We start from the raw sequence: 16160 nt of genomic DNA, 5'->3' as shown, positions 1-16160 counted from the left end.
GTTTGCACCATTTTAGCAACCTGTCCTCATTTCCCCCACTCCCAGGCCCTGCAAACCACTTTTATGCTTTCTGTTTCAAAGGATTTGCCTTTTCTTTTTAGATTCCTCGTAGAAGTGATAGCATACATCATTTACCTTTGTCTGGCTCATTTCACTTAGCATAATGCCCTCAAGGTCCATCTATGTTATGACAATTGGTAGGATTTCTTTCTTTTTAAAGGCAGAGTAATATTCCATTATACATATACTTACCACATTTTCTTTATTCACTGATGTGTTAACAGATGCTTAGGTTATTTCCATACCTTGGCTATTGTGAATAATGTTGCAGTGAATATAAGGATTTTGTTTCCTTTGGATATATACCCAGAAATGAGAATGCTGAATAATATGGTAGTTCCATTTTTAATTTCTTAAAAATTTTTTTTAACATTTTTATTTATTATTGAGAGACAGAGAGACACAGAGCGTGAGCAGGGGAGGGGTAGAGAGAGGGGGAGACACAGAATCTGAAGCAGCCTCCAGGCTCCTAGCTGTCAGCACAGAGCCCGACGCGGGGCTCGAACTCACCAATCGTGAGATCATGACCTGAGCCGAAGTCGGTCACCTAACCAACTGAGCCACCCAGGCGCCCCTATTTTTAATTTCTTGAGGAAACTCCATTCTGTTTTACAGTGGTCTGTTTTCCATAGTGGCCGTACCAGTTTACATTTCTACCAAGTATATAAGCATTGCTTTTTCTCTATATTCTTTCCAGAACTTATGTATTGTCACTTTTTTAAGTTTATTTATTTATTTTGAGAGAGAGAGAGCACTCGTGTGCTCACACACATGGAAGAAGCAGAGAGAGAAGGGGAGAGAGAGAATCCCAAGGAGGCTCCGTGCTGATGTGAGGCTTGAACTCATAAACTGTGAGATCATAACCTGAGCCAAAAGTGAGTCAGATGCTTAACAACTGAGCCACTCGGGCACCCCTCTTGTGATTTTGATAACACTTCTAACAGGTGTGAGGTGATATCTCATTGTGGTTTTGATATGAATTTCCCTATTGATTAGTGATGTTGAGCACCTTTTCAACCTGTTAAAATGGACCTGTTGGCCATTTGTATGTCTTCTTTGGGGGAAAAAAAAGGTTTATTCAACAGCTTTTTGCATTTTAAAACCAGATTATTGATTTGTATGAGTGCCTTGGATATTTTTGATATTAACTTCTCATCAGATCTGTGACTTCTCTCATTTCATAGGTTGTCTTTTCATTTGTTGATGGACTCCTCTGCTGTGCAGAAGAGTTTTAGTTTTAGATAGTCTCACTTGTTTCTTTTTGTCTCTGTTGCCTTTGTTTGGTCTCAAATCCAAAAAATCATTTTGCTAAGACCACTGTCAAGGACTTATTCTCGATAGTTTTTTTTTTCCCCCTAGGAGTTTTATGGTTTCAGAGTTATGTTCAATATTTAAGCCATTTTGAGTTAGTTTTTATGTATGGTGTTAGATTGGAGTCTAATTTTATTCTTTTGCGTGTAAATATCCTGTTTTTCCCACGCCATTTGTTGAAGAGACTTTCCTTGCCACATTGTATGTTCTTGGTGCCATTGTCCCCAGTTAATTCTCCATAGATACATGGGTTCCTTTCTGTGCTCGCTATTCTGTTCTGTTGATCTATGCGTCTGTTTTCATGTCAATATCATTCTATTTTGATTACTATCATTTTCTAATCATGTTCATTCCAAGCCCTTGACCACCGAGCCAAACCATTGGGCATAGCCCGTGAATGAGTATATAATTGAATATCTGTCCATTTCTCCTTCCAAGCAAAGGCATACATAATCAGATACATTGCTTGGAATCTTTTCACTGGGAGGATTTCTTTCACTGCAGTCCTTTAGGGATATCCAAGAAAAGGGTTGTAGTGTCACAGGTGTCCACTTTTGGGTGGTACCTGCACATCAGATAGAATCATTGGTAAACCGAGCCCAAGTCCTTTCTTCCTCTGGCACCTGATGAGAGAGAACTCCCTAGGAGGCCAGAGGTGGAAGCTGGGAGACAGAGGGAGTGTAGCAGCGTGGGGACCATGGGCATTGACCACTTTTTCCTGTAACTTACTTGTGCCTTTGGGACCTGCTTAGGCCCTGTATCACATATATATCACTTCCATAATATGATGAGTGTCACTGTCCATGGCCAAATTTATGGCCCAGTGGGTCAGATAACACCCATTCATGATGGGAAGCTCAGGTCACATGGTAACTTGGTTGCTCATGGTTAAGCATTCACTCTGTACTAAGGCCCAGTGGCAGGCCCAGAATTGTTTCTCAGGGCTTACACTATTTCCTCTTATAGGGGCCTTTTTAAAGCTCCAAAGGGCATCTCTATCTTCCCCTGCCACTTCATATAAGAGACTTTATAATCTATTTTATTAACATTCCTAGAGGTAGGTAAACATTTCATACCCATACGAACAAGCAGAGGCTTGTGTCAATTGCAAACAGAGACAGAGGGCTTGTTTCTTGGTACAACATCAGCCCCAGGACAGAATAGATACAGAAGACACAAGTTCACTAGCACAGATTTCAAATTCACTAATACAGACATTCTCCTCTCCTTTATGCAAGATACATTCTTGCATAAACAGACAAAACAGATAGATTAAAAAAAAAAAAAAAAAACCTAGCAAACCAAACCGTGGAACATGTCTCACCCGAGAGAAGAAAGATCTTCTGTATCAAATAGACCAACACACCAAATTCTGAATCACTGTCACTGTACTCACTTGTTAGTTCTGTGCAACAGATGACCGGAAACTTAGTGGCCTGGATTTAAAAAACCACATGTACACACATTTATTATGTCACAGTGTTTTGGGGTCAGGAGTCTGGGTAAAGCGTAGCTGTGTTCTCCGCTTCAAGATCTCACCAAGGTGAAATCAACATTTTGACGATACTGTGTCCTTATCTCCAGGCTTGACTGGAGAAGAATCCACTTCCAAGTCCATTCATGTTGTTGGCAGAATACCTTTTTCTTGTGGCCCTTTCTGTAAGCACTTCATCACACGGCTGCTTACTTCTTAGAGGCCAGCAAGAGCGTCTCACTCAAGGGAGGCCCAGATAGTCTTTTGAAGCTTAATCTGATGACACCAGGCCCATAAAGGATAGAGTCCTTTTCAATCAACTCAAAATCAGTTGATCTGGGAATCTTAAGTATCCACAACATGTCTTTATGCTTGCCGTATTCTGTAAGCTAGAAATAAATCACACACTTAAAGCCACACTCAAAAGGAGGGGATTATGCAGGATTCGAACAGGGAAGAGGAATCATGGGGGCCATGGCAGGATCTGCACACCATGGCTGCCACAAATAAGGAGTAACATATTGGCAGAGCACAAATTGGAACCAGAACCAAATTCGGCCAACATTCAGAATCGTAAATAAGAACACAGATTCAGGAAGAAAAGAGAAATATAGAGGTGTTGGAAATCCAATTCTATTGCCACTCAGGAATTAGGGCCTGGACAAGACACGCCTGGGCTTGAAGAGCCCAAAGCAGACTTTCCTTGGGTCACGTGGTATAGCTCACTGGCTGTAGCCCGTGAGTCCACTTGGGCACCCACTGGCTGTGATGAGTCAAAATTTAACTTTTAAAAAGTTGAAAGCACGAGGCACCTACAGCTATAAAGGTGGAATGACTTATTTAACTCATGGATGGAAAAAAACAGCAGATGGTAAGGCTTGATTCCCTATCTCTGACTTTTTGTCTGGAGTCAGATTCCTTCCGCTTGAGAAGCGCCCTTTATGTATTTATTTACTTTTTTTTAACATTTCCAAAAATATTTACGGAGAGTTCTTTCGTTTGGGAGACAATGACAAAATGAAATGAGCTGCGTAATAGTATTTTTAGAACAGCACAGTGGTAGCAAAAAATCAAACCAGGAACATGAAATGGAGAAAAACAGAGGATCCTTTCTCTAGGGCTGACGTGAGTCCAAGAGAGCCAGAAGCACCACCACATTTAAAATTTAACCATGTCACAAATATCTGCACGCACTGAGCAAATAACCCTTTTTCACGTAGCCTTAAGTTGCACGCCTGATGCAATACACCAATTAATTTTTTAAAAAGTTCATTACCAAGTTGACTGTATAAAATACAAAACAGAATGCATATACACAAAATGCTGCTGTTTAAGAAAATAATGGGGGGGGGGCACCTGGTTGGCTCAGTCTGTTAAGTGTCCAACTTTGGCTCAGGTCACGATCTCATAGCTCCTGAGATTAAGGCCCCTCCCCCCCCCCCCCCCCCCCCCCCCCCCCCCCCCCGCCCACCTCGGGATCTGAGCTGGAACCTGGAGCCTGGTTCAGATTCTGTGTCTCCCTCTCTCTCAAAAATAAAAAAACAAACAAACAAAAAAACACATTAAAAAAAATAACGGGATCAAGTTCTAGAATAAAATAATTTGGTACCAAAAAAGGATATTGCACTCAGATCACTATTAAAAAAAATTTTTTTTAAAGGATATTGAAATGTCTTGGTTCAGAAGAATAACTATCAAGTGTTTGCTTTTACACCATCGGCAAGTGTCTTGCCGGCCGAATACCAGTTGGCAGATGGACAGTGTCTTGCTCCCCCACCTCCCAGAAGCTTCGTGAAAGTCATCGCTGAGACGCATACTTAGAAGCCTAGTCCGGTGGGCCGTGCACTGGCTGGGCAGCCGGAGGCCGTGGCATCAATCCAGATGTGCTTCTAGGCTGGGTGTGGAAACAAGGTCACCCGGGATGAGGCCGCTCGGCCTTCAGGGAAGAATAGCCAGGGGAAGGGTCTGGAATAGGTGCCAAGCGTACCCTCTGCGTAGCGGAACCAACTTCTTTTTTTTTTTCAGAAAGGAGGGCATATAGTTTCGTTAGTCCACTAGAAGTAGAACCAGAACCAACTGAATGTATTTTGCTGATAACGGATACTGTTCCTGAAGATTTTCCGTACAAATCAGAAGTAGACCGCGTCTTCGACGAGATAAAACCCTTGCCTGGATTTGGAAGTATGCCGCTTCTTAGATTTATCCCAGGCATGGATCCAGACGGCTTCAAGTAGTGCTGTGTGGCATTGGATCTCAGGGCTGCTGTGTCTCATCTCTGACAGGAGGTCTGGGTAGGGGGCGCCACTTCGAATACCGGGGTGCAGAGGGCTTCAGGTCCAAACCACTCTCAGTTCTGCAGAGGGTCTCTCTTCACTCTGTCTCTTCCTGTTTTTCAGGACAATCCTGGTGAGGGATAGACTGTAATCTAAGTCATCCAACCGAGTCAACCCAGTCATCAAATTCCTTTGTTGACCAGGAGGCAAGACCCACCTTCTCCTACTCTTTGGCTTGATCTCACCATTTTTGTGTTCCAGGCCAGCTCGTATTTTCGACTGAGGATTCTTGGTATGGAGGGACAGGAAGAGCAACGGCTTGGCTTGTCCTCCAGAAGGTGGTTCGAGTGATCCGGCCTGGGAGCCTCTGCTTTGTGGGGGGTACATGAAATGCCGAGAAGGCTGGAGGGCTTGATGCTGCCTTGAAGAAATCTGTGCACTTGGCTTGGGTGGGATCTGGGTAGCGTGGACAGGCTTAATGTGAGAAGGTGGGCCTACCTTTTCCAGGACATCCTCCTGTGGTTTTCCCGAATCCTCAAGGCTCTATGTGATGCAGCCCAGTGAATGCCTGGTCCGCAAGTAAGTCTGTTGAAGGGCCTGACTTAGCTGTTGGCTGTTTCTTGGGATCCCTCTGCAGCTTGTCTCTCAGGAGTTGAACGGCTTTGCTGCTAGCATTTGGAATCAAGGTCTTTAAGTTACTGGGTACTTTCTGGGGCCAGTGGAAGTCCATCGCACTTGAAAGTTGGTAGCCTTCGGGCCTGTTGGTCTTTTTCTGGGTCCCCAACAGTTGGCAAGTTTTGAAAATTGTGTCGATTTCACTGGCCCCAGCGAAGAGTGGCCTGAGGGTGCACACTTCTGCCATGATGCAGCCCACAGCCCAGATGTCAATGGAGGAGCACAACTGGTAGACCTCAGGAGCACTTCTGGAGCCCTGTACCTTCTGGTAGATACATAGTCTGTGTATGGAGGTCTTGATCGGATTTCTCCCGCCAACCTGAAGTCTGTATTTTCACAAGTTCTGGGCTGGTGCAGAGAAAGTTCTCAGGCTTTAAGTCCCGCTGGAAGAAGCCATGTTTGTGAAGAAACACAAGTCCTTGTAATATCTGATACATGATATTCCTTATAGCTGATTCAGGAAACCACTTATTTCTTTCTTTAATGAGCTGGTAAAGCTACTCCTTCATGTCCTCGAAGATAAAATAAAGATGAACATTTTCCCTGATAACTTCTTTTCATTTAACTACATTGGCATGGTTGAGCTTCTTTGAAGACTTAACCTCCCAAAGGTTCATGCATTCCTCCCTCCCAGGAATAAAACTTTCTTTTCATTTTTTTAAAAATGTTTATTTATTTTTGAGAGAGACAGAGACAGAAAGCGAGTGGGTTGGGGCAGAGAGAGAGGGAGGCACAGAATCCAAAGCAGGCTCCAGGCTCCGAGCTGTCAGCACAGAGCCCAATGCGGGGCTCGAACTCACAAACGGTGAGATCATGACCTGAGCCGAAGTTGGACACTCAACCAACTGAGCCACCCAGGAGTCCCATCTTTTCATTTTTTAAAAAGCAATCAGCTTGGGGCACCTGGGTGGCTCAGTTGGTTAAGCGTCCGACTTGAGCAATCAGCTCCCCGGACTCAATGCTTCCTCCCAGTGGGACAGAACGGTAAGTTGCATCCCCGAGTTGCTTGACTCATGGTGTGTCTGCTCAGGCGGACCCTCATCCCAGGGCCCAGGCGGTGCTATCCTGCAGAGGCAGCAGGCCAACCCACAGCGTAACCAGATTTTTTCATGGCAGCACCAGCACCAAGGATTTAATAGAACGTGACTATCTCCCAAATATGTATTTTCAAAGATCAGTCTTCTACTGGCGTTGCAAACACAGGCAGGGGTCCGCGGTGAGCACTGCACCTCCACGACTGGGGCGCAAGAGCCCCCTTGGGAACTGGGGGTGCAGGTAATCCCTGCTAGGACAGGCCGAGAGGTCCCGCAAGTTTCATGGTGGAGTCGAAAAGTACTCTTTTTTTTATTTTATTTTTATTATTTTTTTTTAATTTTTTTTTAACCTTTATTTATTTTTGAGACAGAGAGAGACAGAGCATGAACGAGGGGAGGGTCAGAGAGAGGGAGACACAGAATCTGAAACAGGCTCCAGGCTCTGAGCTGTCAGCACAGAGCCCCACGCGGGGCTCGAACTCACGGACTGCGAGATCACAACCTGAGCCGAAGTCGGACGCTTAACCGACTGAGCCACCCAGTCACCCCGAAAAGTACTCTTTAGAGTTTCCACTGGTGAGGTTTGTTTCTCTGAAAATATCTATTTTGCCCTTATTTTTATCTATCGTCTATCTATCTATCTATCTATCTATCATCTATCTATTATCTATCTATCTATCTATCTATCTATCTATCATCTATCACATGTTTACTTTATTTATTTGTTTTAAGAGAGAGAAAGAGTGGGCATGATTGGGTGGGGGAGCGGAGACAGAGGGAGAGAGAATTAAAGAGCCCAAGGGCGGGAGTTGGGGTGGGGGGTGTGCTTGATCTCACAAACCATGAGATCATGACCTGAGCCCAAATCAAGAATCACAGGCTTAAACGACTGATCCACCCAGGCACCCCTATTTTTTTTTTATTTTTAACATTAACCTTAGTGAGGTATAATTACATATAGCATAATATGCTCATTTTACATATGTAATTTGATGACCTTTAACTATTATATACCGCCTTGAAACAATGACCATGATAAAATATGGAACAGTTTTACCAGCCCCCCAAAGTTATTTTGTGTCCTTTTTTGGATCAGATTCCAGACAACTACTTTTGTGGTTTTTGCCTTAGTTTTTTGCTTGTTTTAGATATCATACTACATGCACTTTTTTGTCCACCTCTTTTTTTCAATCATAGTTTTTTGAGATACATATCGTTGTGTATACGAGTAGTTTATTTCTTTTATTGCTAAATGGTATTTTATTCTATGAATATGCCACGATTTGTTCATTCATCTCCCTGTTGATGGATATTTAAACTGTTTCCAGTAATGGACTCTAAAGCTGGTATTAACATTCTCGTGAAAGTCGTTTTGTGAACATACGTTTTTATTTATTTTAGGTAAATAAACACACTAGCGGAATAGCTGAATAGTTGGCAATATGTATGTGAGGCTTTGTTAGAAACTGTCAATCAGTTTTCCAAAGTGGCTGTATTATTTTTCAGCAGAAAAATATGAGAGTTCTAGTCGATTCACATCATTGCCACAATCTAGCGTGGTCAGTTTCTTGAACTGTCACATTCCAGAGGGTTTGAAGTAGTTTTATTTTGCACTTCCCTTATGTGCAATGTTGTTGAACACGTTTTTAGTGGTTTATCACATCTTCTTTTGTTAAGGGTCTTTTGAAGTCTTTTGCTTATTTTCCTTAAATTGAGATGTTTGTTTTCTTAGTATTGAGTTGCAACAATGTTTAGTGTATACACATATATTTAAAAACCGGTCCTTGGTTACATCTATATTATATATATTTCTCCCGTTCTATGGCCAACATTTTGATTTTCTTGATAGTGCCTTTTCATTCATCACTTTTATTCTTTTTTGTTTAGCTTTTCGCGTGTGTGTGTTCATGTGATTGTGCATGTATATGTTCTAGCTAAGAAATTCCAAAGTCACAGAAATAGAATCCAATTTTCTTCTAGAATCATTATCTTTTATTTTTTTTAAGATTCAAAAAAATTAAAAAAAATTGTTTTTAACGTTTATTCATTTTTTGAGAGACAGAGAGGGACAGAGCATGAGCAGAAAAGGGGCAGAGAGAGGGAGACAGAGAATCCAAAGCAGGGTCCAGGCCCTGAGCTGTCAGCACAGGGCCCGACACAGGGCTCGAACTCACAAACTGCGAGATCATGACCTGAGCCAAAGTCAGATGCTCAACCAACTGAGCCACCTAGGCGCCCCTAAAAAAGTTTTTTAATGTTTATTTTTGAGAGAGAGAGAGAGAGAGAGAGAGACAGAGAGCGAGTGGGGGAAGGGCAGAAAGAGAGGGAGACACAGAATCTGAAGCAAGCTCCAGGCACTGAGCTGTCAGCATGGAGCCCCATGCAGGGCTTGAACTCATGAACCATGAGATCATGACCTGAGCAGAAGTCGGATGCTCAACAGGCCGAGCCAGCCAGGCGCCCCTATCTTTTATATTTAAATCTAAGATCACCTCACATTAATTTTTTATATGGTGAGAGGTAAAAATCGAAGTTCATTTTTTTATACTGTTATTCAGTTTTCCAGCATCATTTGTTAAAGAGAATTTTATTTCTCATGAAATGGTTTTGGTTCCCTTGTCAAAATGAACTGACCATGCATGTGTGGGTCTATCACTAGATACTATTTTCTAATCCACTAATCTGCTTGTATAAGCAAACAACAGTACCACATTGACTTAATTACTGTAGCTCTACAATCATGAAATCAGACTTGTATTTTATAGAGCAAATATTTTCAATTTTGATGTAGTCCAATATGTTAATATTTAAGTTTTATGCATCATGCTTTTGGTATCGCATCTAAAAGGTCTGCTCAGCTTTCCAAAGTTTTCCCCTACATTTTATTCTAAAACTTTCATAGGCTTAGTTCTCACATTGAAGTCTTTCAGCAGTTTTAAGTTAATTTTTGCATATGGTATGAAATAAGGGTCTAAACTCAGTTTTATTCATGTGGATATCCAATTTACCCAGCATCATTTGTTAGACAAATGAGACCTAATTTCTCCCATTGAATTTTGAAATCAGTTAACCATAAATATTAGTGCTGATTTCTGAACTTCAGTTGTGTTTCACTGATATATATATATATATATATATACACACATACATATAATTTTGTGAGTACCACACTATCTTGATTAATGCAGCTTTCTAGCAAGCGTTGAAATCAGGAACTGTAATTTTCCAAATTTGTTCTTTTTTTAAAAAACAAATTCTTTTGGTTATTCTGGGTGCTTTGCATTTCTGTATACATTTTAGGAATAGTTTTTCACTTCCTGCAAGAAATCTTCTAGGAGTTGATAGGGCTTGCATTGAATACATAGATCATCTCTTCACCTGAAAAGATTCTCCTCTTGATGGATTTTAGTTCGGCTGGTTCTCCTTCCTTGCACAGCTCTGTGATGTATTTGAAACATAATTTTGACAATTGTTTACCCTAATCCCAGGTGTTACAGGAGGGAATCTTGCCTTTTTCAACCTGCTACATTGTGCTCATCAATGGAAGTTCTTGTCGGCAAACTCTGAAGCATCTAATCACACAGGATCAAATGAACCACAGTCCTCCACACCTATTCTGTACCAGAAAGGTTAAAACCGAAAGCACTCTACACAAATAATGTACTAACTCCTCACAAAAACCACCCGAAGAGGGTACGATCATCTGCATTTTAGTTGATGATTTTACTTAGGCAGAGAGTAATATTAAAATAGATTAGAAACATATAATGCAAAGAATCTAGGTTTTTCTTCCCCGGCAGTCTGGCTCTAAGATCCTCTGCTAGAAATAATTATAGTACAAAAACTGGAAGTGAAAAAAATCCATGGGTAGAGGCTAACTTTTATATCTATTAATCTTAAAATATTAAGTAGCCAAAAATGAATTAAACATAAAATGAAACAATATGTATGGATAGAGAAATGCAGACTCTACAATGGAAGACCATGTTCTTTTGAAGTTTTCAAGGGACGTTTAGAAAGTTTCTGAATGTTTTAATTAAATAATATTTAAATATTAAGTAGGCTGAAAAGAGAAACTTTATTAAAGGCTTAAGCATGAGAGGTATGTTTAGTAGTTACTAAAATGGGCTGAAAAACCTCAATGAGAGAAAAGATGGGTTTAAAGCTGGATGGTTTTGGGGCGCCTGGGTGGCTCAGTCAGTTAAGTGTCCGACTTCGGCTCAGGTCATGATCTCGTGGTCCATGAGTTCAAGCCACGAGTCAGGCTCTGTGCTGACAGCTTGGAGCCCAGAGCCTGCTTCGGATTCTGTGTCTCCCTTTCTCTCTCTGCTCCTCCCCCACTCACACTCTGTCTCTCTCTCTTAAAAATAAATACATATTAAAAAATTTTTTTTTTAAATTGCTTATAAAAAAGAGCTGGATGGTCTCCCTGAGATTCATTTTTTTCATTTTGAAAATTATAAGACATGCACGGGGTTCCTAACTGGCTCAGTTGGTAGATCATGCCACTCTTGATATGGGAGTTGTGAGTTTGAGTCCCGTGCTGGGCATAGAGCTCACTTAAAAACAAAAGAAAATTATAGGACAATAATTCCTGTATTTATGATGCATGTGTGTTTGTGCACACGCGTGTGTGTTTATGCACTTGTAAACAATAAAAGTGTGCATAAATGTTAGTCATCAAGAACCAGCTTTTGGGGAGTATTGGCACACGACCCAACCCCCCCTCCCCGCCCCATACCCTGAATGTTTTTGATTGGAAAAGCTTAAATTCTTTCTGCATAATTGCGACATTAAAAAAAAAAAAAAAATCCAGGGCATCTAAGTGGCTCAGTGGGTTGAGTGTCTGAGTTTAGCTCTGGTCCTGACCACAAGGGTCTTGAGTTCGAGCTCTGCAATGAGCTCACTGCTGTCAGAGCAGAGCCTGCTTTGGATCTTCGGTCCCCCCCTCTCTGCCCCTTCCCCACTTGCGCTGTCTGTCTCAAAAATAAATCTTAAAAAAAAAAATCCATAATGATGGTGATCTTACTTCTGGCCAAGCTCTACCTAACAATTAAGACACTCTACAGATGTGTTTTGGATTTTTCAATTTTCTGTACAACAAATAAAGTTGATAATACAAATTACGTAGAGGTCAAACAAGGAAAAAATCACAAAACACTGAAAGACAATACGGTTTTATTTGCATGCTAGCAAATGAGAATTCAGCTTTCAATTTCAGCATGTGTGATGAGTATTCTAGCCCACAGCAAGTATATAAAGTCAATGAATAGAAGTTAATTTGAGCTGTTTGAGGAATAACAATGTTTTTCATCAAGACAGCACTGAGCTCATCTACTGGCATACCCTGGTGCTTTCCTGCTTGACATTGGTCACAGAATTTAAAAGAAACGAGAACTTTACTGCACACTTAGGGATCAGGTGCACAACCAGTGACATCAGACATTAGACTTAGATATTTTTTGTTTGTTTTCCTTTTTAGACATGGTAACCGTACTACTGAGCATTTTTTCCATCGTAGTAATAATAGAATTTCTTCTAGGAAATTTTGCCAATGGCTTCATAGCACTGGTGAACTTCATTGACTGGACCAAGAGACAAAAGATCTCCTTGGTTGATCACATTCTCGCCGCTCTGGCTGTCTCCAGAATTGGTTTGCTCTGGGTAATGATAATAAATTGGTATGCAACTTTGTTCAATCCAGATTTCTATAGCTTAGAAGTAAGAATTATTTTTCAAATTGCCTGGGCAGTAAGCAATCATTTTAGCATCTGGCTGGCTACTAGCCTCAGCATATTTTATTTGTTCAAAATAGCCAACTTCTCCAGCCTTATTTTCCTTCGCCTCAAGTGGAGAGTTAAAAGCGTCGTGCTTGTGATGCTGCTGGGGTCTTTGTTCTTATTGTTTTCTCATGTTGCAGCAGTGAGCATATATGAGAAAGTGCAGACTAAGGCATACGAAGGGAATGTCACTTGGAGGACCAAATGGACGGACATGGCACACCTCTCAAATATGACTGTATTCACACTAGCAAACTTCATACCCTTTGGTATGTCCCTGACGTCTTTTGTGCTGTTGATCTTTTCCCTCTGGAAACATCTCAAGCGGATGCAGCTCTGTGGCAAGGGATCCCAAGATCCCAGCACCAAGGTCCACATAAGAGCCATGCAGACGGTCGTCTCCTTTCTCTTGTTCTTTGCCGGTTACGTTCTGAATCTAATTGTTACAGTTTGGAGTTTTAACGGGCTGCAGAAGGAACTGTTCATGTTTTGCCAGGTACTTGCTTTCGTGTATCCTTCGATCCACTCGCTGATGTTGATTTGGGGAAACAAGAAGCTAAAACAGGCCTTTCTGTCTGTTTTATACCAGGAGAAGTACTGGCTGAAAGAACAGAAACACTCAACTCCATAGATAAATAAGAGGATTGTGTCTTTCTTGGCAGAAAGTTAACTAATGTAGACGGTAACATTATATACCTCCTGCGGGTTTTTCCCTAGGGTGTGTAACTGAATAATTTTCAGTTTCACTTGCAGAAGTCTTACCTAAGCCTAGCTCATAAAACTATATACATGTATGTATGAAAAATATAAGGAAGACTGGAAATAATCTACCCTCACCGGTTTTCTTAATCAGGTTAAACAATCTAATTATCATAATATGGAAAGAATTTCCTGAGAATTACGAAGCTGTGTGTATGTCACATATGCTATGTATCATCTTCCAATTAAAAAATTTGTGCTCTATATTTATGCATTTTTCAGAACTGACAGGCAATCTCAGGACATCATTGTTATTTTCCATTGTAATTGGTATTACAGTGTGCTTAGATTTCATTGTTTGAATCTCTAGTCTTTGCATGGGAATGGTATTCAATTCTAAATCACTACTGAGGATGAATGTTTGGGGTAGATAATTATTCCATCATAAATTCCTACTTCACGGTTAATAGACAGTGATTAGGGCTGTGATGAATAAAGGTGTGCACAATGCAATTCATAAATGACCAACATATTGCATGTAAATTTTATATATGTGTACAATAAACTCTACTGATGAATATTTGATTTAAAGAAGTAGGCAGAAAGCTTAGCAAACACTGAGTTCCACAACAGGGAAAAAGATGAAAGAAACATGATCATGAACTCTTTAGAATGTTGTTGTAAGTTTCCACATGCAGTTAGGAACGTCATTTCTTCTGGTTTCTGAGTTTAGATAGACCATTTTTGAAATTGAGACCTGATTTCAAATATGTCAGTTGTCTCTTAAACCACCTCTGGGCCTCGAATCGCCAAACATCTGAAACATCTTCCACTTTTAAAATTCTTTCAAAATATAAGGTAAGACTCAAATCTTTTCCATCTAAAAAAAATGCTCACTATTAGAATAGTGAAGGAATTATGGTATATAACACAATAAACCTGTCTGCATACATTAAGTGGCATCTGTTACATCTACACAATAATCATAGGGGATTTCTCAAAGATATATTTTATTATAATCTTTTGATAAGAATGAAATAGAATAATGTGTGTTGGCATATTCATTGATAGCAAGTTCTATTATAGGAAAGAAATGCATAATCTTGTTCAACAACCGAATTCTACGCGACTGTTAATTTTGGTTTTAGGCAATTTAACAATTTTGTAAATCTGAAGGCAATTCATCTCCACACCTGCTGTATTTGTTGGTTTATCATCTGTCTCTCCCAGTACACTTCAAAGAAGTGAGGATCATATTTACTGCTGCCTCCCAAAACCTGCAAGCCGGCCATAGAAGAATCAATAAAAAACAATCTTTTAGTAAGTCAATGCATGAATGAGTGAATGAACTTTTTGAAAGCTGGGAAACCAATGAAAAGAAAATGTATCCCAAAACCTGCAAATTCCATGAATTTCTCAGCTCTGGTTTCACGATGAGGCGACAGGCTTATCCAAGAAGCAGTTCTCAGAGCAAACGTCTGGCTGTTTCCTAATTCTAGGGCAAATATCACTAGAATATAGCCTTGGCACAGCCCTTTCACACGTGTGAAGTGGAAACGAGTGTAACACCAAAGGTAGAAGGCATTTATAACAAAAGTTTTTAAAAAGCATATAAAAGATTTTATTAATTTGTATGTATATTTTTTCTATTTATTGTAAATGTTATCTTTTTACGTGACTTTTTTTTCTAGCTGGGTATTGTAGACACAAAAATTGTATTTGATTTATTAAAAAACTGAGTTTCTACTGCTTTACTAACTCAGCTGCCTTACTAGAATATTTTTGATATAATATTTTCTGCATCCTTTCCAGATACAAGTTTTACTGTTATAAACTCACATAAAGTAAATAAATAATAATGGTATAACTCACTGACTATCTTATCCTGGAGCCTCTAAAACCTGAATGAAGGTCAGAGCTCAAAATGATGACATTTAAGGGCACGTGGATGGCTCGGGGGGTGGGGTGGGTGGTTAAGCACCAACTCTTGATTTCAGCTCAGGTCATGATCTCACGGTATCTGAGTTTGAGCCCTGCCCGGGGTTCTGTGCTGACAGCACAGAGCCTGTTTGGGATTCTCTCTCTCCCTCTCTGCCCCTCTCCTCCCTTTCTTTCTGTCTCTCTCTCTCTCAAAAATAGATAAATACACTTAACAAAAGTAATGACATTTATGTGGGTAGGTTAAGTCTCGGGCAGCAATGGGGAGAACATATAGAAAGGAGGCAAGAGAAGATGTGGAAGGAGGTGCTGTGCTGTGTTACTCTGCTGCCTACCAACTCACGATATGTTGAGAGGCAATATAGTAGTCATCCTGTGTGTGCACACAGCACACAGCTTTTCCAGGAGGGTTCCAATGACAAACCACATGTAGCATTGGAACACGGAAGAGAGAGAGGAGGAGGAATGTATCTAATTACCTCCTATCTGTCTTCTAGTTCCCATTGGCCAGGGTTTACTGAAGTGGGACTAATACCTCTGCTCATCTAGCCCCTTAGTGGTCATTTGGAAAGTGGAATCTCGCCCCCCCACAGGGTAGGGTTGTTGTCAAGTCCAAAATGGAAGCATAACCTGGCTTACACTTCGTGCTGAATAAAAGAATAGGAGACAGTGAAGGGACTCTGAGGAAGCACACAAATTTGGGTCCAATATAGTCCACCCCTGTGTCACTCACATGTATTCATGCCCTTCAGTCATGACGGCTCTTTGAATATGTGACCTGTGCAGTGGCACAGGGCTTCTGGTGAGAGGGGTCCCCTGCCTCGTGTGATGCTGTGCTCTTGCCATTTTTTTTTTATTTAAAAAAAAAATTTTTTTTTTAACATTTATTTATTTTTGAGACTGAGAGAGAGAGAGC

At 40.7% G+C, this 16160-nt stretch overlaps 1 protein-coding gene and 1 pseudogene across 1 annotated transcript; one reads left to right on the top strand and one right to left on the bottom strand.

Moving 5' to 3' along the window:
• Nucleotides 1-4643: 4643 nt before the first annotated feature.
• Nucleotides 4644-11610, bottom strand: LOC122225352 (annotated as a pseudogene).
• A 701-nt stretch (nt 11611-12311) lies between these two features.
• On the top strand, nt 12312-13238 carry LOC122225570 (taste receptor type 2 member 46-like). The gene has a single exon (XM_042948424.1). It carries the CDS (start codon nt 12312-12314, stop codon nt 13236-13238), a length of 927 nt encoding a protein of 308 aa, XP_042804358.1.
• Nucleotides 13239-16160: the final 2922 nt, after the last annotated feature.

Source organism: Panthera leo, chromosome B4 (genome assembly GCF_018350215.1).
Source record: "Panthera leo isolate Ple1 chromosome B4, P.leo_Ple1_pat1.1, whole genome shotgun sequence".
Classification (NCBI taxonomy): Eukaryota; Metazoa; Chordata; class Mammalia; order Carnivora; family Felidae; genus Panthera; species Panthera leo.
Note: the sequence above shows the minus strand (reverse complement) of the source record. Positions and strands in the feature narration are given on the sequence as shown.

What these genes read in the sequence shown, in the direction of transcription:
- LOC122225570 (XM_042948424.1), top strand. Translation starts at nt 12,312, where the DNA reads ATGGTAACCGTACTACTGAGCATTTTTTCCATCGTAGTAATAATAGAA.